The 23,602-nt window shown below is 36.8% G+C and overlaps 1 protein-coding gene across 1 annotated transcript; it reads left to right on the top strand.

The window, feature by feature from the left end:
• Positions 1 to 1,920: 1,920 nt before the first annotated feature.
• On the top strand, positions 1,921 to 22,894 carry lck.L (LCK proto-oncogene, Src family tyrosine kinase L homeolog). The gene is given in 13 exon segments (NM_001097721.1): positions 1,921 to 2,218; positions 9,374 to 9,471; positions 12,188 to 12,260; positions 13,165 to 13,255; positions 15,043 to 15,141; positions 15,377 to 15,480; positions 15,690 to 15,839; positions 17,242 to 17,394; positions 17,568 to 17,747; positions 18,176 to 18,252; positions 19,798 to 19,951; positions 20,664 to 20,795; positions 21,918 to 22,894. Coding segments are annotated over 12 exon segments (1,509 nt in total). The 5' UTR covers positions 1,921 to 2,218; positions 9,374 to 9,378; the 3' UTR covers positions 22,121 to 22,894.
• The last annotated feature ends 708 nt before the right edge of the window (positions 22,895 to 23,602 follow it).

The raw sequence follows: 23,602 nt of genomic DNA, 5'->3' as shown, positions 1-23,602 counted from the left end.
TTTACTTTAATGAAAAAGAAATCTATCTCCAATATACTTTAATTAAATAATGTCGACCAGAGCAAGTAAATGAAGGGGTAATTTCACTGCATACTGTCAGGTTTCCTATAAAAACAGTACAAATTTATTATTGGGGATAGGTTTCTTGGGATTTTATTTTGTCTTTGCATCCTCTGTTTCCAACTCCAGTTGCAAGGACAAATATCATGGAGCCAGATTTAAACAGATAAACTGGGATTGTGTTTGGAGGATTCTTTTTCTGCAGCCACTGGTTCTGGAGAGTTGGAGAAAGTTTGTATTAAACAATACAAAAACTATAAAATCCACATCAGATTACATGACAACACAGGACCCAGTGCAGTTTGTGTATATTCTGAATATTAATCAGTCTTGCTCTATCGGCTTCTGGCAGATTTTATTTTGATTCGTGCTGTTTTAATAATTTGTGACGATCCCTAAGCCTCCCAACAGCAGCCCAGACCACACTGAGCATGTGCATGGTCTTGGAGTGATGTATAACAAAGTTACAAGATGTCATTAGTCATTATCTCTCATATAATCAGAAGCACAAAGGAAAACCTATATCCACTGGACAAATCTAACTGAAGAAAAAAAAAAAGATTTGTTGCCCTTAAATAGGAAACTAGGTAATTGTACTTTTAACTAGGATATAGGTAACAATGCACATATGCACGCACACATCCATGACACACATATCCACATACAGTTCAGCTTCCTGACACAAATAAAAGAAACCACCTGCAATATACCCTCCCTGCCTTGTACAAAACCAAGTAGACTAACATTATTTATGCAGATTAGCTCATATACATCTACAGGATTTCTTTTAAAATATGGATTTGTTTTGTATTTGTTTTAAGATCTTCCGCTGTAAAATTATGAAGAAATGCAAAGTAAGTCATTGGAAACCATGTATTACAGAAATATTGTACTACCTTGAAACTTCATTCTGTCACAGCTGCATTCACTCCTGTTCTTGCTACAACAATCTCTCTGTGGCTTTAAATAAAGTACAAATGCTTGAGGGTGGGCCAATAGTCTTTTTTTACCTGTGAGCAACATTCAGATGTAGCAGGAGTTGGAGAGCGAGACAAGCATAAAAAATGTTTCTTGGTGGTGCAAAATAAGGGCTATGATTGTTCATTTGGTTGCCCCTGTGTGAACTGACAGCCTACAGGAGGCTCTGTTTAGCAGTTCACTTGTTTTGTATGCAACCAAAACTTGCCAAGAAACCAAGTATTAAAAAATAAGCACCTGCGTTGAGGCCACTGAGAGCAACATTTAAGAGGTTGGTGACCAACATGTCGCTCATGAGAACTCGTCTAAGGTTTCCCAGTGGGCCCCTGACATCCCAGTCCAACACTTTAACGAAGTCCTGAGTAAGGTTACACCTTGTTAAAGTTATGGATACGCAAGGTTTTCAACTTTTAAGTTAATGCAACCCAGCGCAATTTCAAGTGTTTTGCCACTCCGGTCTATTGCATCTCTGCCAGCCAAACCTCTCAATATCGCCATAGGAAATAAAAACAACAAATTCATAATATAATAGATTTATTACAACCAAAACTATGTTTGTATAAATAAGTAAAATAATACGGAATCGCAAACCTGATAAACACTAATATCATAAACACAGCGTCAGTTCTCAATACTATGGTGACGCAGTAACATGCTAATATTAACTGTATTGTATATTATTTGAATAATGTGATCTGCAGTGGGTGAATATGGCATGCAAGTATGATGGCAACCCCACCAAATTACTGCGGATGTGAGTGCAGCTTCATAACGATCAGTCTGCTTTTGTGGTTGTACCACGGGCGTGAAAGATGAAGGGGCAGGAAGTAAGGTGACAATTAGTAAGAAAGAAATTAAAACACAGACTGTAAGAAGCAGGCAAGAAGTACAGGGGCTAAATGCAAAAGGAGACCAAAAATAACTTATTACTTATGAGATGTGGAACTGAGAAATAAAGAGAGTGAAACAAAGGGCATCCACTCAATGGGATTTTGAAAAGGAGAAGGAAGCAGAGGAGAAAGGGGAGAAAGGGAAGAGTGACGGGAAAAGTTATAAGGGGACATCTGTGAGAAAAGGAGAAAATACCTAAAGAAAGCTGACGCTCAGCAGAGGTAATAGGAGATGAAATGAAGAGATGAAGATTACAACCTAACGTGAGAGATTTCTTCACAACTCACAGGTAACTCTCTTTTTACCTAAACAGCCATTATTATCAGAGCATTGTATTCTGCTGGCTCGACTACAAATGCTGATTTACAGTATATTATAATATGTAGCCCTTTGTTTCTACCAATTAAAAGCATTGCTTAGTCTCCAACAATGTGTTGTATTCTCTCTGTATAAGTGCTACATTTACTGTATAAGATGGCGTCTGCTTTTGTCTGCACGCTCTGTATGTTTACAAAATGGCTGAACCAAAGAAAAGCACCTCTATTTTTTTGCAGAACGTACTTTAAAAAAAATACATATAATTACATATACAAACAAGCAATTTTTGTAGGCTGAGAAAACTGCAAGGGAAACAAAAAAGCTGTATTGTGATGTCATGATAAATAATTGTACCATATATCATAATATGATGAACTAGAGTAGCACATGATGATGGTTCAGCAAGCAGATATCTCCTTACTTGCCATATATTATTGCAAAATAATTAAGCATCGGGTTATATTATCTTCTAGATCAATAAGAACAAAAAGGATTCTGTGAAAGTTTGAACTTGAAAGAATCTTTTCTCAAGCTAAATGACTGAAACTGTATGATTTGTAGCCAGAAATCCAAGAAGTCTCATTGAACATGTAAGGGCTATGCATACTGTAATACTCTTTACTTGACAAAGCAATCTCCAGCAGATCTGTCAGGAATCATGGAAGATAGCACAGCAAAGAAAGCTCTATTCTTGTAGAACAAATCTGTACTAATATGGTAGTAGTCAGTCTCTTGTTAAAAATGCTTTGACCATTACCCCAGCAAATGGAACTCACATAATTGACAACAGATGAGAGTTTTAGTGGTCTGTAGTTTTATTGATACTTATAGGATCCATACACTCATGATTGATTTTAATTAGCTGATCTACTACAAACAACTTTTTATGGTACCTAGTAGGCTTTGACTTTTGGGCAATACAATTATTGGCTTTGGTGTGGCAAGACAGGCCAACTCCTTCCCACCAGCAATTTCACTGAATGGACTGAAATAAATTGTGATATGTGCACTTCCATATATCTAGCACATTCCTTGTGGACTAGCCAGTTATCTGAAGCCTTGTGGTGTAGCTGACAAAATCATTAAAACCAGTGTGAGAACGAAACTTCACCCTGTTGAAAAAATATTTTAGCATGCTAGTAAAAATCTGAACTGAGAATTAGGTACGACTTCAATAAAGTAAAGGATTAAAGGTGGCTCAGTTTGGATTTTAAAATCTTGATTTTTATGATGTTGTTTTTATTTCTAAATTACACTGTTTACACTGTGATATAGTAATAATAATTCACTCTATGATATAAAATGTAATTCCTGATCCAGCAAGTGTATTTTTTTTAGTTGTAATGTTGGTATGTAGGCAGCCATCTCAGCTCATTTTGCCTGACCATGTGCTTTCAGAAAGAGCCAGCACTATAGGATGGAAATGCATTCAGGCAGGCTGATTTTTCTCCTACACAATGTAACTGAATGTGTCTCAGTGGGACCTGGATTTTACTATTGAGTGCTGTTCTTAGCTCTACCAGGCAGCTGTTATCTTGTGTTAGGGAGCAGTTATCTGGTTACCTTCCCATTGTTCTATTGTTTGGCTGCTGAAGGGGAAAGGGAGGGGGATGATATCACTCCAACTTGCAGAACAGCAGTTAAGAGTGACTGAAGTTTATCAGAGCACAAGTCACATGACTGGGAAACTGACAATATGTCTAGACCCATGTCAGATTTCAAAATTAAATAATTAAATATAAAAAAAAATCTATTTGCTGTTTTGAGAAACTGATTTTAGTGCAGAATTCTGCTGGAGCAGCACTATTAATTGATGCATTTTGAACATTTCTTTTTCCCATGACAGTATCCCTTTTAGGATGCATCAATTCAATGGATGGAAGATGGTGCCATGAATTGCTCATTCACTGGTTCCCTTATTTTTATATTGTTTTGTTAAAATAGATTTGGCTCTTACAGAAAGTATAGTCACGTTTTACGACAAACAGTTCCTGGTGCTTTCTGGCTTTAGCAATTTAATTGATTTAAACATTTAAATTGAGTTAAACAGGAGGGACAGAGGTAATCCCCATACCTATACTTTGATCTTTCCTTTCGTATTTTATTCACAAAGTACTTTAAGGGGCAAATTTACTTAAGGTCGAATATCGAAACGATCGAATGAAAAATCGTTTAATCCATTGATCGAACGATTTTTGTTCAACCAAAAAAAGCTACTTCAATAATGTTATCAGAAAGAAATCAGCGCTAGCATAAATACTTTATTATGGTATTCTGAAATATGGGCTAAATGCCACATTTTCATCTCAAACTAAATAAAAACGGAATTGTTTCTAAAAATCCTAATAATAGGTGTAGAATTAGCTGATTTTCAGTGATAAGTAAAGTGCTAGGATATATGTCAATAAATGGGCAGTCAGAATTTATCTTTATGTACATCCTGAAAGCCTGTAATCCCACTATGGATTTTAAGTATGTATGTAAAGGTGGCTATAGATGCACTGATAATATCGTACAAAAGAAATTTTCATATGATATTCGGTGCGTATATGGTGGGAGGAGAGCCAACGGATATCAACAGAAGACTTGGATATTGGTTGGTTTCTCAATCGGCCCAGGAGGCAAATTTTTATTGGGAGCCTTTGGAGGCACCCGAACATCGCCTGCTGTTAGTGCTGAATCATCAGATACAGGTAGAATTCTATTGTTTCTACCTGTATATCTGACGATTCAGCTCTACATGTGTGTACTGAAATTAAAATTCTTTCTTGGAAAAATCTTTTCCAGGAAAGATCGTAATTTTTACGTCTATGGCCACCTTTACAGTTTTAATTGGACTGAAATGTGATTTAAACACTCAGACTAATAACCTCTGCATGTATGTGTCCTAAGGTCTATGGCACAAACCTTGTTTACAGTGAAGAATAAGCCAATCCTGCCCCCACCTTTCCTGTGGGTAATGAGAAGCAGGTTGCATTCATTGCTGTCTATGGGTAGTATGTTTGTGGGTGGATGGGTGGATGGATGGCAGCATTTTTCTCAGTTGACTAGAATTAGGGGCAGGCAATAGAAGCACCAGCCTAGGGAACAACTATTTATGGAAAGGAGGGCACAATTCCAGAAAATATCTGTATTGTTATATGGATTTCACACTATTTCAACAGCTTAACTGTTGACCAGATCCTTTCTTTTCCTCGACCTTTCAGCTGTTCTGTTCACCATTAACTGTTCCAGACAAAGGTAGTATAGTTATGGGTATGAACAGGGTGAGTCAGATGCAACCCTTGCCTTGGGAGCCAAAAGTAAGTTGGCCCAGTTTTGCAGTTTCATGGCTGAGAGAGCAGTGTTAAGGCAAGTGCAAGTGGGTGGTTTGTTTTCTATTCTGCCTGCTGTATTTTCCAACGTTTTTAAAAACAGTAGCCATACTGAGAACTTGTGGTGAAAGCATGTTGCTGCAAAGATAATTCAAGTCATGGTTGTTATAAGAAAACTAATATAATTTAGAAAGGATACCCAACTATAAACAAACATTCTCTATTTCAAAATACTGAAATGATTTGTACACTATGTGCACCCACCTAAACTGATATTCTAGAGCAGTGATCCTCAACCAGTGGCTTGCGAGCAACATGTTACTAACAAGCCCTTTGGCTGTTGCGATCAATGGCCTCAAACAGGCACTTATTTTTGAATTCCTGGCTTGGAGGCAAATTTTGGTTGCATACAAACTGCCAGAGTCTCCTATATGCTGCTAGTCCACATAGGGGCTACCAAAGCCAATTACAGCCATTATTTTGCACCCCCAGTTGTAGAGCAAGCATGTCAAGCTCAGGCAAAATAGAGGCAAAAAACAACAGTAAAAAACTCATTGGGAGCCTCTATTGCTATCCAAAGAGTGGCTACATACATTATGGAGAAGATATGAGTAGTTAGGGTATTCCCAAAATATACACTGAAAAAATAAAATATCCCAGAAAATATTTGACACAGAATAGTGTATAATGACAGAAACCACAATTAAATAGGAGATGAGTTTGGAAGATGAAAAATCTGAGAGACTGGGAGAGCTGCCCGCTGTGTGGTCCTCTAATCTCCAGTTTGATATGCCCAGTCTACAGATTGTTTCCATTCCAATGTTTAGAATGCTGATGGCATTTATTTTTCTGAAAAGATGTCACTCGATAAAACTAGTGTACATATGCCCTCTGCTCCCCACTACCATGATTTCTTACTATCACATTAGGACATGCTCACCAAAGTATGGGCAAAAAGTACAACATGATTACGATTTTATGATGGAACTGTGGCCAGTTACAGACCCTTTTCGTTCAACACAACCACCATGATATTAGCTACAGTTAAGACAAAAAACTGGCAGGTCAATGAAACGCAGCAAAACCTCAATTTTACATACACTGACTTTAAATTTTCCTGCATTTTACACCATATTTTGTGGTCCAACCAATTTATAATGCATTTCAATTGGTGCTTTTCCTTGAATTTACCCAGATTGTACACTAAAATATTGTCCTGATGTTTGTCCTCCGTGAATGCTATAATTAGTGAAATGAAGAAGTTTAAAATACTATCCAGATGCATATTTTGCCATGGTTCTATCTGCAAATATATCTACAAATATGTACCTGAAGCAGCCATGCGCCAATCACTTATTGCTTTAGGCTGTGTATATGACTGTCACATGCCTGAAATTCAAATCCAATTTTTCCTGTAATTGCAGTTTTTTTTTTAATTTTCATATCTCAATATTTATCTCAATATTTATAATTGCAATTTGATTTATCTTGAAAAGTGGATGGGGAAATTCAAAAAGTTGTAGTTATTCAATGCAACTTTTTCAGTGATGTTCCAAAATCTCAAATTTTAATAAATATATGATTTTGTGGGTGAGTGGGACACCCATATGTAATTAATTTAAGAAATTGTTAAATGTAGAATTGTTCAAAATGGTTTGATTACACAAAATGTAATACCTAGAAATGTAAAATAATTGTTATAATTTTTGCTAGGCTAATGATCTAATTAGCTAATTATCATGATTGTAAGGTCTAACGAGCAAGGCTTTCATTATCCTTTATATCTTCCAGTATTTAAATGAAATCAAGAAAATTGTTTGATATATGCAGTCTTCTACAGCGCAGCCCACTTTAAAATACTTGTTAAAAATAACTCTTCTAGAATCTTACTTAGATGCCACATGATAAAACTAATTAATAGTAAGAACAAATTAAGATTACTGATTGTCAAGACTAATGATACTAGCTATCAGTATTTTACTGGAACCTTAAGGGTAGGGTCACTGAGCATTTCGGGGATATTTAGTCACCTGGTGTCTAATTGCCTCGTATTTGCAGCAAGGAAACTCACGAGGAAACTTCAGGCGACTTTGGAAAACGAATCGCCGCGTGTGCTTAGCGCCGCTGATTTTTCATCTGCCTGTTTGCCCTGACCCTAAGAAATTCCAATTTTCATGCAGGAGTAAAAAAAAAAAAGAGAGAGATAAGGAAAATAAATGTCCATTTGACAGGGCAATACTACATATAGCAGGACTGTGCAGTGTAACCCTTACTTATTTTGAAACTTTGCACGTAAGGGGGTTTAAACAGTGGAAAACTATTATGAAAGGGTCTGGTTGTGTATGTTCTTTTAATATTATTGTGCTTGTAGTTGTACTATTTTTTGCTGATCGCCCAATGCCTATGCAAATTAGAAGGTGGGTAGGGGGCAGGTTAAGGGATGCCTACATGTCACCCCCTTCCTCCACTCACCAATATAATACTGGTATCTCTGTATTCATCAGGGAAGCAGCATGTCTCTGCTCTCCTAAAGTCCAAACTACAGGAAAATTACTAATTGTGGTCTATAGAAGGGAATAGGAGAAAAGTATAGAAAATAAGAGAAACAATTCAAGAGAAAAAAAGGTTATGGGCAGAGTAATATGAGGGTAAGAATGGTGAGAATAAAAGATTAAGGGGCACATCTTTTGCACTGCTGTTATGCACAATGAATGAAAAGAAAGGGAAGGAATGAAGAGAGGCAATTCAAGAAGGAATGGAAATCTGGCCATCTGTGAGTGCCAGAAGGCTGCTCTGTTTGTAATGTAAATGGACCAAATAGGGTCTCTCTGTTATGTAAATAGCCTACATGATGTGGAAGTATTACCTTTGCTGGCCAAGCCCCTAACTGAAGACAGCCCACCCAACACTATTCTCACTAACCAATTAATAAGAACTACATGGAGGCAGGTTGAAAGCAATACATATTTTGGCAAGTAGAAAAAAACTCCTGCATTTTCTCTTACTAAAATCTTGGGCAAAATGCTTTACTTTTTTATGTAGGGCCACAGGCTGACCAGTCCTAATTCAAAGGCTGGAACTACATAGCGCTTTTCTTTACTACACTTAAGGTGGCTTAAGAATTAAGATGCACAGATAATATTGTTCAAAACTGAGTTTATATGGCAGGAAATGAGCCAACCGATATCAGTAGACTTGGATATCGGTCGGTTTAACTATCGAACAGGTCTGAAAATTTTGATTGGGCACCTTTGAAGGCGCCCAAGCATTGGCCACTGTTGCTGCTGAATAGTCAGGGTAGAATTCTATTGTTTCTGACTGTATATATAACAATTCAGCTCTAACATGTCTGTATTCAAAATGAACAATCTTTCCTGAGACCATTGGTCACAGGAAAGATCGTAATTGTAATATCTATCGCCACCTTTACACTTACAGTACTTACACTTACACCTTAATATGCCACTTTTGTTAATTTGCCAAGGGACATTTACAATGTATGGGATCTGTTAACAGGATGGGATTGTTGGGATTGTTAACAGGAAATCTGTTATTGAGAAAGCTCAGATTTAATAGATGGACCTCCTTCTACAGAAGCACTGTTTATTTATCAAGTGCGATTTTATTGATTTCCAACAAATGTATAGCTAATGCATTGATAAATAACATAATGCAGATACTCAGAACTTAAAATGGCAGGTTAACCACTTCCAGTTGTCACAGGAAAGAACACATGAAACAGCACAGAAAAGAGCATATGAAAGTTACATAAGTTCAGTATAGTAACTTTTTCATATTTTTCCCATCTGCAGGAACCATGGGATGTGGATGCAGCTCTGAGTATGAAGATGACTGGATTGAAAATTTTGATGTGTGTGAACACTGCCATCTTCCTAGGGAAAAGACTGAGGTCAGTACTGTGCATACCAAAAGTTTCCACCTGATAATGAACTGGCAGGAAGAGTCCTGCAGCAGGTCAGGTACCTGCAGGTTAACCGCAAAAGAGTAACCTGCTGATTGGACCTGTATAGATAAAGGCTGGTGGGTCTGTGGGTTGCTGGTCTTATCTATAGCAAGTTTTACTCCTTTACACATTTTTAACAAATGTTCTGCCGCACACACATTCCACAGCACTGTATACACAGTAAACTGGATATTGCTAAATACCATCATGATAGGTCGTGTTTCTGCTAGCTTCTTGTAAGGGGATTATAACACAACAGAAGTTCAATAGTAAGTTTAAAAAAGAGTTGTTTCTTTGTACATTAGTTATGGTAAATTGTAACGATACCGGGCAGTGCCAGAATGATGTACTGAGAGACTGCACTATGAAGCCAAATACAAAAGAGTGACTGCCATTCAGTGACCCATTGATATTCTCAAGTATATGATGTACAAGGTTGGGTTAATTTACCATCTGTGGATGGAAATTGTTACACCACACATGTCACATGCAGGCTAGAGAGTGCTGGGGTCCTCTCTACAGGTATCAACGTGCCTATATAGGCTTTAAGTGCTAGGCTTCTTGAGCACACTATATAGATAGTAATGGTCTAGCAGGTGCACACAATCTAAATGTCACTTTGTATATTGGCATGTGTCACATAGAGAAACTTAAAGGACTCCGATGGTGGGAGGTTGCTATTGCTTATAAGCGTAATGCTTCTTTTTTTGTGGCAACAGTTTGGGGAAAGCCATTTCCTGTTTCAGAACTATACTACCCATGTGCACAAAGCGAGGTGTGTGCAGGATAATTTCGAGATCGAAGTAAAAGAAAGCGACTGAAATACACAATCACACACACACAACATATATGTTAAAACAGAATTTGTTAAGAGTGAAAAGGTGACTTTTAAATTATTAGGGTAACATGCTTTGCCAGTGATTGTTTAACACAGGGTTGAGGAGTTCCTTGAAAGGGCAGTAAAAAACAAAAATACTCTGATGTACTGTGGACTCATATCAAAATTACAATAAACTTACTTTATTTAGTCATACCACAGAGGGGTGTCATCCTCAGGGGACAAAGGGAAGACACTCCTCTGTGGTGTTGAAATGTTGACTGAATAAATACGTTTCTTTAATTTTGAAATAAACATCCAGAGTACATCAGAGAATTTTATTTTTTGCAAATGTGTATATGGAGGAATAAAGCAAAGATCCCCAACATGACTTGCACCTGGCATATAATTATAAGGAGTGCAGGCCAAAATTCTCAACCCCATGAGAGGGAACCAATGTGCGTGGACAAGATTTGATGTTACTTTCTTAAAATCTGGCCACCTAAGGAACTGCTCCCTTCAACCTGTGATTTGCCCAAAAGTTATTGGTTCATGAATTCATTCATTTGAGCTTCTGGGGTAAATATAGTTTGGATGGTTACCACCAGGCCCAGACTGGCAATCTGTGGGTTCTGGCAAATGCCAGAGGGGCTGCTATAAGGTGCCAAAGAAAGTCAGTATTTAGTGGGCTGGTGGGGGCTGTTTGGGCCTCTCTGTGGGCTGATTGGGCCTCTGTGTACCTGAAATGCCAGGGCCTATTTTAGTTCTCAGTCCAGACCTGGTTACCACTGGCGTAACTACCTATATAGCAGACCCCACAGCCGTGGGGGGAGGGGGGTCCGGGCCACTGCGTCTGCTGCATCATACCCCCCCTCCCCGACCCATCTTATACCTTTAAAATAGGATTGCAGTGCCGGGCCAGAAGGTGCAGTGCAAGTGGGTCTGAAGGGGGGCCAGGAGAAGAGGACTGTTTGCGCCAGGCTACAAATGTTTTCTGTGAAACACCAATGCATAACTTTTTGGTCTAATGTTAGGAAAAGATGAGTGTCTTCTCTTAAAATAATTTACTGTATATATATTATAGTTATCCAAATCCCCCCCCCCAACTCTGGAGGAACAATCTGAATTATGCTGAATCCTGTTCAGGCTCTTCAAGGACAAGGCTATTTGATGCTACAGAGGGCTATCCCATTTCTAATTTCTGGTAATCCTTTTCAGTAAAAAAAAACACACACCCGGTCGTGGTAGCCTCCTATAACCCAGTGCCATATTGGCATAACTCTCAGTCTCAACTAAATTTCATTATTGGTATTGCACATTATCCCCTGCTATCTATTATTTTCCTTGCTGCTCCTGTCAGAATGACCACCCTCACTTCAGAGTGAATTATTAGACAAGAAGTTGAATGTCTAAACTTTATTAAAGTGGACTGATCCCTCTGGCCTCTGATAATGTGGGTGCAAGGAACATGACCCAATAGTATAGCTGTGACCATACAATAAAAATTCTAGTAATTTTTCCTTATGGCAAGTGACATATAATGTCCATTGATTTATAAAAGGCACAAAAATATGTCCTGTTTACCTTTACACTCTCTAGTCTACCTGCAGTTTCAAGCATGGATTTCAGTTATTTCATGTGTTTAGGTAGGAGCACTTTGTGTATGATTCGGATTTAGCCAGATACTAAGTCTTTTAATTGCACATTTTAATATGCAAATTAGTTTTCAGATTTGGTACTTAACCAAACCTTTTGTGGAGTATTCGGTATTCATCTGAATACAAACAAGTTTGATTTGGTGTATCCATTGTCATAGGACAATATTTTAACTTTTGTTTTTTTCAGCTTATCTCATGCTTTGATAAGGACCCCTTGGTTTCATACACAGGCCAAAATCCACCCAGTTCTCCACTGCATGGTAAGTGTAAAAGATTTTACCTTCCTTATGTATCATGAATGGAGCACAAGGGCATTGACATGGTTCTCTCAAAATTTTCTATAGAACAGCTTTCATGCACTGAATTTTATATAATCTATCTATCTGTCTGTCTATCTATATATCTATCCAGTACAATATTCAGTATGGCCATTAAAATAAAATAATTTAGCAATTAAATTATAAACAATTAAAAGTTAATATAAAATGTTTTTTTCTGAATCCTTCTAGTTATACATTGATGCATAAAAACTGATGACTTGAGTACTCTCCACAAACACAATTTTAACAGAACTTGGTAGAAATATATTATAAACTATGTATGCTGTGGGGCCAGCCTTAGGGTAAAAAGCACCCTACATGAAATGTGTATTGGGCCTTCAACAATCTAATAAAAAGTCCAGTGTCAAAGTATCCAAAGGGTTAAGCAGAGTTAGAGTACATGTATTAGTAGGCAGAGATCTGGATAGTCATGAACAGGACATGAGTCAATAATATAGAGCAAAAATAGCACACCCAGCAAATGTTGCCCCCACTCCCACTCAATCAACACGGAAATGATCAAGGACAGCATGAGGCAACGAAGGTTCTCAGTATTAGAATTTGGCACCAAGCACCAGCATAACAGCATGGTTATGATGAAGAGAAGAATGACAATGTCTGTGGGGTTGCTGTTGTGCCAATTACACCACAACCTCACACTTACCTTTAAGCACATATATTTAATATATATATTAATGTTTAAACAAAAGTATAATATCCATACTGATACCCTGTTCTTCCTATGCCATGTGGGCAAATAAGTTGCACAACCAAAAGGTTGGCCTTGGTATGTTGCCTTGGCTTGCTTATTAAGAGACATATAAATATTTTGTTTTCCCTGCAGATAACCAGGTGGTGGCCTTGTATAATTATGAGCCTATGCATGCTGAAGATCTGGGGTTTGAGGCAGGAGAGAAGATGCACATTTTGGAGCAGTAAGTACCACATAACTATAACACAGAAATGTGCCTATGCAATAAAAGGCAATAAGTTTGCCTGGAAGAAGTAACCCATGGCAACCAATCAATAGATAGCATTTACAGGTCACCTGTTTAAAAGGAAACATCTTATTGCTTGCTATGGGTTGCTGCACGTGGGCAAACTTAGTGCCTTTTATTACATGTGGGGGAAAGTGGTATTTAACTCCATGATTACATAATTAACATTCCAGAAAACCACATATTTTTCTTTTCTTATTTTTTAATGGATGCTAGCCAGTAAATCACAAAATAGTACATGTAATTGTAATGTGTCTTCCTCCAAGTGCTCTGTTTTGTGTTTGATGGAAGATATTTCTTATGGAACAAAAAGACCTGGGCTGTTTTATGTGACTTATTCTTATAGAGCCCTGCAATGTTTAGTGGTATAGTTTCTAAAAATCAACAGTGGTAAAACAGCTACATGTATACAATTTTAAAGCAAACCCTTGCATAGCAGAAATATAAAAGTTAGAACTTTCACTACTGTAAGTTATAAAATAAATTATATATATGCGTACAAGGTGTGCCCACCTGCACACCAAGTGGTGCAAGTTCTGTAGCTTACCTGTAAAGAATGTGAAATATTTTTGCACAGTTGTTTTTAACGGATAATTTTATAGATTGTTAAAAAAAACGGTTACCTGAGAATGACAAAAATTTCACACTGTTTGACCTTTTTTTTAATCAATTCTTCCTAAATTGCGCCGAACATAGATACTTCATAGTACTTCATAGATACTTCATAGATCACAGTTTTCCTTTTAACAACATCCACTTTTCCTAAAAGAGAGAAAACCTAGACTTAGATGAAGAAGAGGAAAACAGATATATTCAATACTCATATACTCATATTCAATGTGCTGATAAAATGTGACGCCCAATATTTCTGTGAGATGCATAGGGTTAATTTAGAAAGAGTAGGGTGGCACTGGTGATCATTGTACTTAGATTATACTGTATTTATACCAGATATTAGACACTCCCTTGTCCCCACCCTCCAAGAGTGCTGCTCAAGATGCAGAGTTCAGACCTTTACTAAGAGCAAGTTAATATTTTTCCATCATTTGCGAATGTGGCAGTGGCAAATGAGTCCTATTGAATGGCCATGTTGTTGTCCAGACATTCTTTTCCATAAAGCGATCTTCTGACAATTAGATATTGGTGTTTTCATAAGGACTATTGAGAAAGAAATCAGGAAAAGACATATACTTCTATTTATGTGTATTTCTTGTTATATAGCTCTACTTGTATATACAACAGTGTACAGAAAAACTATAAATACTTTAAACAAAAGAGGAGAAATACAATAATAGAAAAAATAACTGTATAATATATAGAATTACAGTTACATTCAAGATTAAGTGCTAAGTGTTAAGAGACACAGGAAGGAGGTTTCTATACAGCAGAGCTTGCAATCTAAATTGGTAGACACCTAAGAAATAAATGCTGAAATGTAAAGAGCATCTCTGCATGCAATAAATGATGATACCGTACTTCACTGTTTAACTCAAAATACATACTGTAAGTACTAATTCAAAACCACATACAGTAAATGTCACTAGGCAATAGATTGCATTATAAGACCTTATAGACCCTATTTTGCCTAATAATTTCCCATATCATTATATTGGTATCAGTCTTTCAATTACATTGTGATCCAGGATCTCCTTCATCCAACTTCACCACAAACAAGAGGTTTCTGAAAGTCTCAAATTGTATAAAACATATTTATTCCTCTGCAGGAAAGGAGAATGGTGGAAGGCTAAGTCTCTCAGAACAGGACAGGTGGGATTCATACCACATAACTTTGTGGCATCCGAAAATGGCATTGAATCTGAACTGTAAGTATCAAGGCATAAATATAGAATTTTATGTCATATGGTGTATCTCCAAGATGCTTAATTCAAATATTTTTGCTTGGTATATTTTGGCCATTAAGGCATTGTTTCATTTCAGTTAAGGAACCAAAATCGCAGTCTATACATATATTAATACAACTATATGTTTATATAACACTTGTATACATCAGTTTTATTAAATGTAAACATTACTTATGCATATTATGCTTCCATGAAGGTGGTTTTTTAAAGATTTGGGTAGAAAAGATGCAGAACGACAGCTTCTGGCTCCTGGAAATCAACAGGGATCCTTCCTAGTGAGGGAGAGTGAGACTAACAAAGGTAAAAAAGGAAAAAAACAAAAAGATAAATTAATAGATTTCACATATCCCTCTAATTCTTCTTGCCTTTTCTTATATAAACAAAAGCCAAAATGTCTTCTTGGATAAAGTGAATATTAAATGCAAATAGCATAGTTTCATTTGCAGGTATTTCTGTCTTTTAATCATAACCAAACTGAGCTCTTTTCTTCTTCATTCCTGTTTTTTCAGGTTCCTACTCTCTTTCTGTCAGAGATCTAGATCAAAATCACGGTGAGGTGGTGAAACATTACAAGATTCGAAATCTGGACAGTGGTGGATTTTACATATCTCCTAGAAAATCTTTTCAAACGCTACAAGAACTGGTGCAGTTTTACAGGCGTAAGAAATCAAGACAATGGAGAATGAAAAGGGGTTTAATTATTCTGGATTAAAATGGCTGGAGTTATGACATAAAAGAGGGATACAGGAATTCAAAATGCCATTCATTCATTAAACATTTAGACACCCCTTAGGGTCCAATTATACCACAAGACTGGGTTTATCTCTTTGTCACATGTTGAGTTGTTGCCATAAGGCAATCACTGATTGGTTGCTATGGGTAACTGTAGAAAGCAATCTTCCTCTTTCCCTCAGCCTCCAGAAATGGAACTGCCTAGTGCTGGTTGGAGGGGTCGGCACCTCTTCCAAAGTACTGCAACAAATTACCAAGCACACAAAGCATAGCGGGGAGAACACCTGCATGTTTAATGTGTTAATGGATGTAACTATTTGGGGGCGGGCCCCTTCGTCAGACATGCAGAATCACATGTAGCAAAGTGATATAAACCCTAGGTAGTTAGCATATTAATTACTTCCACCCTTTAACAATTGAGTAAAGGAACACCATTTTTTATGTTAACTGTGAAAGCATATTTACAAAAGGCATCATTATTCAATGTATTGAGAACATTCTCAGCTGTTAAAGGTTGGAAGTATTTAATATGCAAATTACCTGGGGTTTATATCACTTTGTTAAGGTCCCCATAGACGCAAAGATTTTTCTTGCCGAGCGATCGATTTTAGTGAAGTCCGACCAATCCGTCAAATTATCGTGAAGTTAGTGGCATTCGAACGAACGTACATCTTACAATTTTTCGTCCGATATCAGGTTAAAAAATCATTATCGGTCCCAGTGCAATATATCTATGTCTGCAAGGCCAAGCAGGCAGCTACCCTTCAGTTAGACTGGCAGTTTTGCTGGCAATATCGCCTGAAATGGTCTTTTTAGTTGATGGACACATCGTACATTTATCATTTCGAGATAATCGTGGTCTCACGATAACAATTGGATCTTTCAAAAATCTTTACTTCCATGGTCAACTTTACGCGTGATTGTAACGAAGGTGCCGCCCACAAAATGTTACATCCATTGACACATTAAACCTACAGGGGTTCTCCCCGCTACACTTGCCTTTGTGTTCATTTGTTGCAGTGCCATGAGTAACTGCCCATGGGCAAATTTGCCCAGTGTTGATAAATGAGCCCTAGTGTGTTTATAAGTGTCACTGGACAAAGGGTTGTCCTTCTTCACTGTCACAGTAAAGCCAAAATCACTACATACTCTGGACAAAATATTTATGAGTTATATTCTATACAATGTGCACCAAATATGAAAAGTTTAGATTCTACCCATTCCTTTCCATAAAGCAGGGTCACCCTGAATCTGTTTTCTGATGTGTTGATTTTCAGAAATACCCTTTTCTAGTAACAGCAGGCAGACATGTTGTTGTGTTCTTTCTAGGTTCCTCAGATGGGCTGTGCACCCTTTTGAAAGAGCCATGTCAGACTCAACGTCCTCAAAAACCATGGTGGGCAGATGAATGGGAAATACCCCGCAACAATTTGCAATTGGTCAAAAAGCTGGGTGCTGGGCAGTTTGGTGAGGTGTGGATGGGTGAGTAATTTGTTTCAGGAAGATGGATCCCACCACAGCACGTAAAAAACATGGACATGAATATGGTCTTCTTTTTGATAAGCAATTTTTTTTTCTTGTTGAAGACTCTGTCCTATTCTATAACTTCTTGGTTTTCCATTAATACACCTTATTGTCCCTTTTTTCTGGTGCAGGCTACTATAATGGACACACAAAAGTTGCCATAAAGAGCCTCAAATCTGGTACCATGTCACCAGAAGCCTTCTTGGCTGAAGCTAATTTAATGAAACAGTTACAGCACCCACGATTGGTTCGTTTAAATGCTGTTGTAACTCAGGAGCCCATATATATTGTGACAGAGTACATGGAGAATGGTGAGTGAACATTACATACATCTTCACTGTTAAGTAGTCATATGTTAAGTAAATTGTAAAGTGTATGTGTGTGTGTGACACATAGATGTAAACAGATAGATGTAGACATAGAGAGAGCAGGCCAAAATGGGCTAAATACCTGCCAGACACAGCGGACATGCCTGCTCTAAAACATGCACTGACAGAGAACAGAGAAGCAAAATCAGATAAAGCAAAGAGTCTGTGCACAGGCAAGAACACATTTTAAGCTTTGACATTTTTCATAAAAGAAACAGTGATATATCTGCAGTTGCTACAAATTTTCACTGCTGTAGAACAATAATCAAAGGTGATAAAAGAGAATTGACATCAACAAAGTAGCGTAAATGTTTGCAACAACTGCTCATTGGTGTAATTTCTTAAATGTACAATTTCTTTTAATCCCTCAGGTTGCCTTGTGGATTACTTAAAAACCTCAGAAGGTCTCAAATTAACCATCTATAAACTAATAGATATGTCTGCTCAGGTAAGTGAACAGGGCAGTGCTCAAGGCCACCATCAGAAATCATAGGACCCCATACTACGATCTCAGCGACCCCACTACCCTCACCCCATGCTGCTAAGGTTATTAGTCTAATATTTACCTGTTTCCCCCTGGGAAATGGGCCTTGTCAACTAGGTAGAATGGGGCTCCAATTTAAAAATAAAAAATATAATAGGACAAGCCCTTGATCAGCCTGGACATGCCCTGCCACATCAAAAAATTTCCATGTTCATCTGCCGCATTAGACATGACCAACTAATGCAAGTGTGCTTGAGCAGTGCAGTACAGTAAGGATTAGTAAGAAAAAACACTGATTGGTATCCCTGTGTGTATATATATGTGTTTGATCCTTTTTTAACCCAAACTATAGGTAGAGGTCTGACAAAGTCAGATGAAAAAAAGTTAACAATATTTTTAAGAAAAAGAAACTCCACCAAATAGTTGATGCTATATCTATACCAAGTAAACTCAGACCATAAATTGCAAGACCGAAATAATTAATGATAATAATAATTCATAAAAAGGTGCTGTCTAATAAATAAAGTGCTAGTGCAAATAAATAAAGTGAAATCAATCAGTCCGAGGACTGATGATAAAAATTGATTATTCCTGAATCCAAAGGGTATATTAACCCACCAATAGATTCCAATAACACCCCTTAATAAATAAGTTCATTCATTAATTAATATATAAAGTGCAATTAATCAAATAGACTTGGCAAACTGATATTGCAATTAAGTTCCACCAGTAAAGTGCAGTGCAATAAATAGGCCAAAAAATGAGACTTGGTAATTGATTGATTATTAAAAAATGGCCAAAAATCCAATATCGGTTAAAAAGTCATCCGGTCATACTCCAAGAATAAAGTTAATAGAAATTTGAAAAAAATATATATAGAGGGTGGAGTTGTCCCAAAAAGAATTTTTGGCCATTTTTTAATAATTCCTTTTTTAACTAATTAATCAATTACCAAGTCTCATTTTTTAGTCTATTTATTGCACTGCACTTTACTGGTGGAACTTAATTGCAATATCAATTTGTCAAGTCTATTTGATTAACTGCACTTTATATATTAATTAATGAATGAACTTATTTATTAAGGGGTGTTATTGGAATCTATTGGTAGGTTAATATACCCTTTGGATTCAGGAATAATCAATTTTTATCATCAGTCCTCGGACTGATTGATTTCACTTTATTTATTTGCACTAGCACTTTACCTAAGTTATTAGACAGCACCTTTTTATGAATTATTATTATCATTAATTATTTCGGTCTTGCAATTTATGGTCTGGTATAGATATAGCATCAACTATTTGGTGGGGTTTCTTTTTCTTAAAAAATATCAGTAAGGATTAGTGTCACTTTAAAGTTATATCGACCCATAGGTTTATGTGATCTGATCCGCACCCTGCGCAGTAAGCAGTGACATGTACAGCATTGGGTAGCCTTAATCTTTACAGAGTTTCTCTTTAACTTCTAGTACTATTTTACAGGATAATTTTCTCTCCTTATCATATTTCCCAGGTTTCAGAGGGAATGGCTTTCCTAGAGCGCAAGAATTACATCCACCGGGATCTGCGAGCTGCCAATATTCTCGTATCTGAGTCTCTGTGTTGCAAGATAGCTGATTTTGGACTGGCTCGAATCATAGTGGACAATGAGTACACAGCTAGAGAAGGTACAATAGGGATATACAAGAAAAAAAAAGATCTATATGAAGGTTCAATAATGTTTTAAGGGTCACTGACCCTTCACAGTTTTATGCACACCCTCTTCTCTCCTTCTAAACTGAAAACCTCCTAAAAAGAAGGACCTACCTTAATTTTGGTGTGGACAGCTAAAGTGGCTGAAAAAGGTAAAAAACACATAATACAATAATTTTTAATCGATGGATCACATATGATACTAAAAATGAAATTAATTGTTTTCCAGAAAGTTTCTGTGAAACAGATACAGCAAAAAGAAAAAGAAAAAAAACTAAGGACATTTTTCTGTGAATACAGTGTTTAAATCTATAATTGGTTTAAAATACATTTTACACCTTAATGAATATTGTCTCTAGTAGAAACTGAACATAAACAACACAAATACCCATTTTTGGGTTAGGAATCCCCGAGATAAACAATTATGAGAATGTCATTTATTGTGTTCCAACGAATTTCCCTGTAGATTTGAAATAGTACTGTGCTGTAAAAAATGTGCACCCTTAATAGTTTTCTTTATTATGGCAGCTTTATATCATAAAAATAGAAGAGCTCTTTTCGTCAGTGATAGTAGGATGTAAATGGAGCCTAAGAGAGAAAAAAATGTCACCATCATTTAATTGTCTTGGTAAATAAAATAGTTACTCTTATACATTAAAAAAATACAAAATTAATGTTTCTTCACAGGAGCCAAATTTCCTATTAAATGGACAGCCCCTGAAGCCATAAATTATGGGACTTTCACCATTAAATCAGATGTGTGGTCATTTGGTGTACTGCTGACTGAAATTGTCACTTATGGAAGAATTCCGTACCCAGGTGAGTGAATTAGAAAGTCAAGAATTTTGAGGGTAAGAATGTGAAAGAGCACTTTACTTTTGCATAATTTAAGAAGTAAATACTGGTGTAAAATTGTTTAGAGAGAAAGAGATTGCATAGAGAGTGCTTGTGCCTTTAATTTTTGCATAAGAAGTAGAATTTATTGACAGTTTCCCCCCATTATAAAGCCATTTAAGAAAGAAGTGTGTGAAACTGCATTGTTGCAGGGGGGTTTCAAATAACAACACAAAAATGCACACTTGTAGTGTGATTGTGTACATTTTTAAGTTCCAAAATGAGGCCCTCATTTGTTGTAGCTAGGCATACAATAGACTTTTAAGACATATATGGAATTACCTTGCCATGTACAGTATACATTCTCTAAATCATAACTTTTAGGAGATTTTAATTTGTCGTTTGATCAGAATATTTCCATATGACATTTGTAGTAAAATTTAGGGGTAAAGGGGGTAAGGTAGGGGTTGCTTAGGTTGACGCTGCTACCCAGGTTGATGTTACAACAGTGGAAGCTACTCAAAATTATTTGTGAAATGTAGGTGATAAAAGTAACTAGACAGATCTTCTTGAAGGAAGGTTTGAGGTTCTTAGAGAACTGGACATATTAGTGCATGCCGTTTATTAGGATTGAGAGGAGCCTCAGTGATGATGAATGGTTGTACTGAGAATGGCTAGAGCCTGATTGGTTACTAGAGGTTACTGATCAGTCAGAACTAAAACTCTTATCTGGTTCCAGTTACCAGGTAGTGGTTGGAATGAGAGACAAAAAATAAAAACAGGCAAGGAACAAAAAACAACAAATCTACCCCAGGATCAATCTGCTTTCTGGCCTCTGGGCCAGTGACCCTATCAAGCACAAAACATTTAAAATGTGAGGTTGAAGAGATAAATAAAACAAAACAAAGATCAACTGCAACTTGTCTCAGAATGTTAATATTTACATTACATATCATAAGTTAATTTTAATCAAACACAAACATTTGAAACAAATATCTTTAAGACACAGCTTTACTATTGTTTAGCTCAGTAAGAAGTGCAAAATGTATTGTTTTTTAAGTCAAAAATTAGTCAGTATGACCCATTAATTCTTCTTTCTTGTGCCAGGCATGACTAATCCAGAGGTCATAGAAAATCTGGAACGAGGGTATCGTATGCCTCAGCCAGACAACTGTCCTATGGAATTGTATGAGCTTATGGTTCGTTGTTGGAAGGAAGAGCCTGAAGAAAGGCCTACATTTGAATTTCTTCGATCCTTGCTTGAAGATTTCTTCACAGCTACTGAGGGCCAATATCAGTCTCAGCCATAGAAAGGCTGTTCTTACAATGCACGTCAGAAAACAAACTGATACCAGCTTTATGGGTCATATAAACCCCAGCCTTCAATAAGGAGTAACCAAGGAACCCCCAAAATAGTTCTGAGCTGGTACTGTCTGATAAGTTGGCACCTTAGTACCACTCTGGATTTGGTACTTACAGCTATAATTTTGGCAGACCAAAGAAAATGATGCCCACTGTGCCCTCTGAAAACAGCAGGTGACTGTAGGAATCATTTTATGTCAAAACCATGCAAAAAACTAACTATATATCAAATGAAAAAACCCATAAGAAATGTCGTTCTGCACACTTAAGCTTAATTATGAATAATATATGTCACTTGTACAGAGCATCGAACAACGGTGGACCCTTTACCACATTACACTGAAACAGACATATGATTTGGGATGAATAGATTAAATGTAAATTTATTCAGCCAGTGTTTTTTTGGAAGTCTACTTCGTCAGGTGAATATAATCGTCAGATCCTCCACCCTCATCCCAACAGATAACGTAATTAATACATTTCTGCTCAGAACGGGGGAAGATATAACAAACTGTTTAAATAACAAAAAAGCATATGGAAAACATCAAAATCATCCTCCTGAACTACAATTTAAAAAGATAGTTTAACGTAACTAGATGCTTTTATTATGGGAAAGCTATACCCCCATATTAAATACTTAACCAACAAATGTTATAGTAAGAGGAGGCCTTTAAAAATTCTCACCAAACTGGAATATCAGTAAATATTGCTTTTTACATCTTTTACCTTGAGCCACCATTTTATTATATTCTCTGTGCTGCCTCAGAGATCACCAGACCAGAAATAATGCAGCTCTAAAGGTAGCAAAAGGAAGTGTGGAAGCAAAAGACAGAACTTTGTCCATTAATTGGCTCATGTGACCTAACATGTATGTGTGCCCTTGCTTTGTATGTGTGCACTTGGTTTGTATGTGTGTGTGAATTGTATATTCCCAGGGGGCGGCCCTTAGTACTTAAAATGACAATTTTCAATTTCGGATTATCCAGTCTCACATACTACTAAAAAGTATATTATTATGAAAATGGTTTATTTACATGAAGCAGGGTTTTTTTATAGAGACCTGCATTGTTCATGGGTATAGTTTCATTTTAATAGACATATTCATGGTTTTATTCCAACTCTCACCTGTTCATCTGCCAGTTTGCCACGGAAGCCATAGCAAGCCTAGTAAGAAAAGAAGATTTTAAATTCCAAACTGGAGAGGTGCACCACAAAAAGATAAAAAAAGACACATAAGGAAAAATTTGAGGTGAACTGCCCTCAAAGAAAGGAAATTATACGTTTATCATAAATGATAAGTTCCGATAATTTGACGCAAGACAGAGCTGTCCAAACCGCATAACCTGCAATAAAAGCCACCTGAGCTGTGACACATTATAGATAACATTTTCAATGTTTAGAGGAAATGGTGACATAAACGTTATCCTATG

Source organism: Xenopus laevis, chromosome 2L (assembly GCF_017654675.1).
Source record: "Xenopus laevis strain J_2021 chromosome 2L, Xenopus_laevis_v10.1, whole genome shotgun sequence".
Taxonomy (NCBI): Eukaryota; Metazoa; Chordata; class Amphibia; order Anura; family Pipidae; genus Xenopus; species Xenopus laevis.
This window is presented reverse-complemented; position numbering and strand designations above follow the sequence as displayed.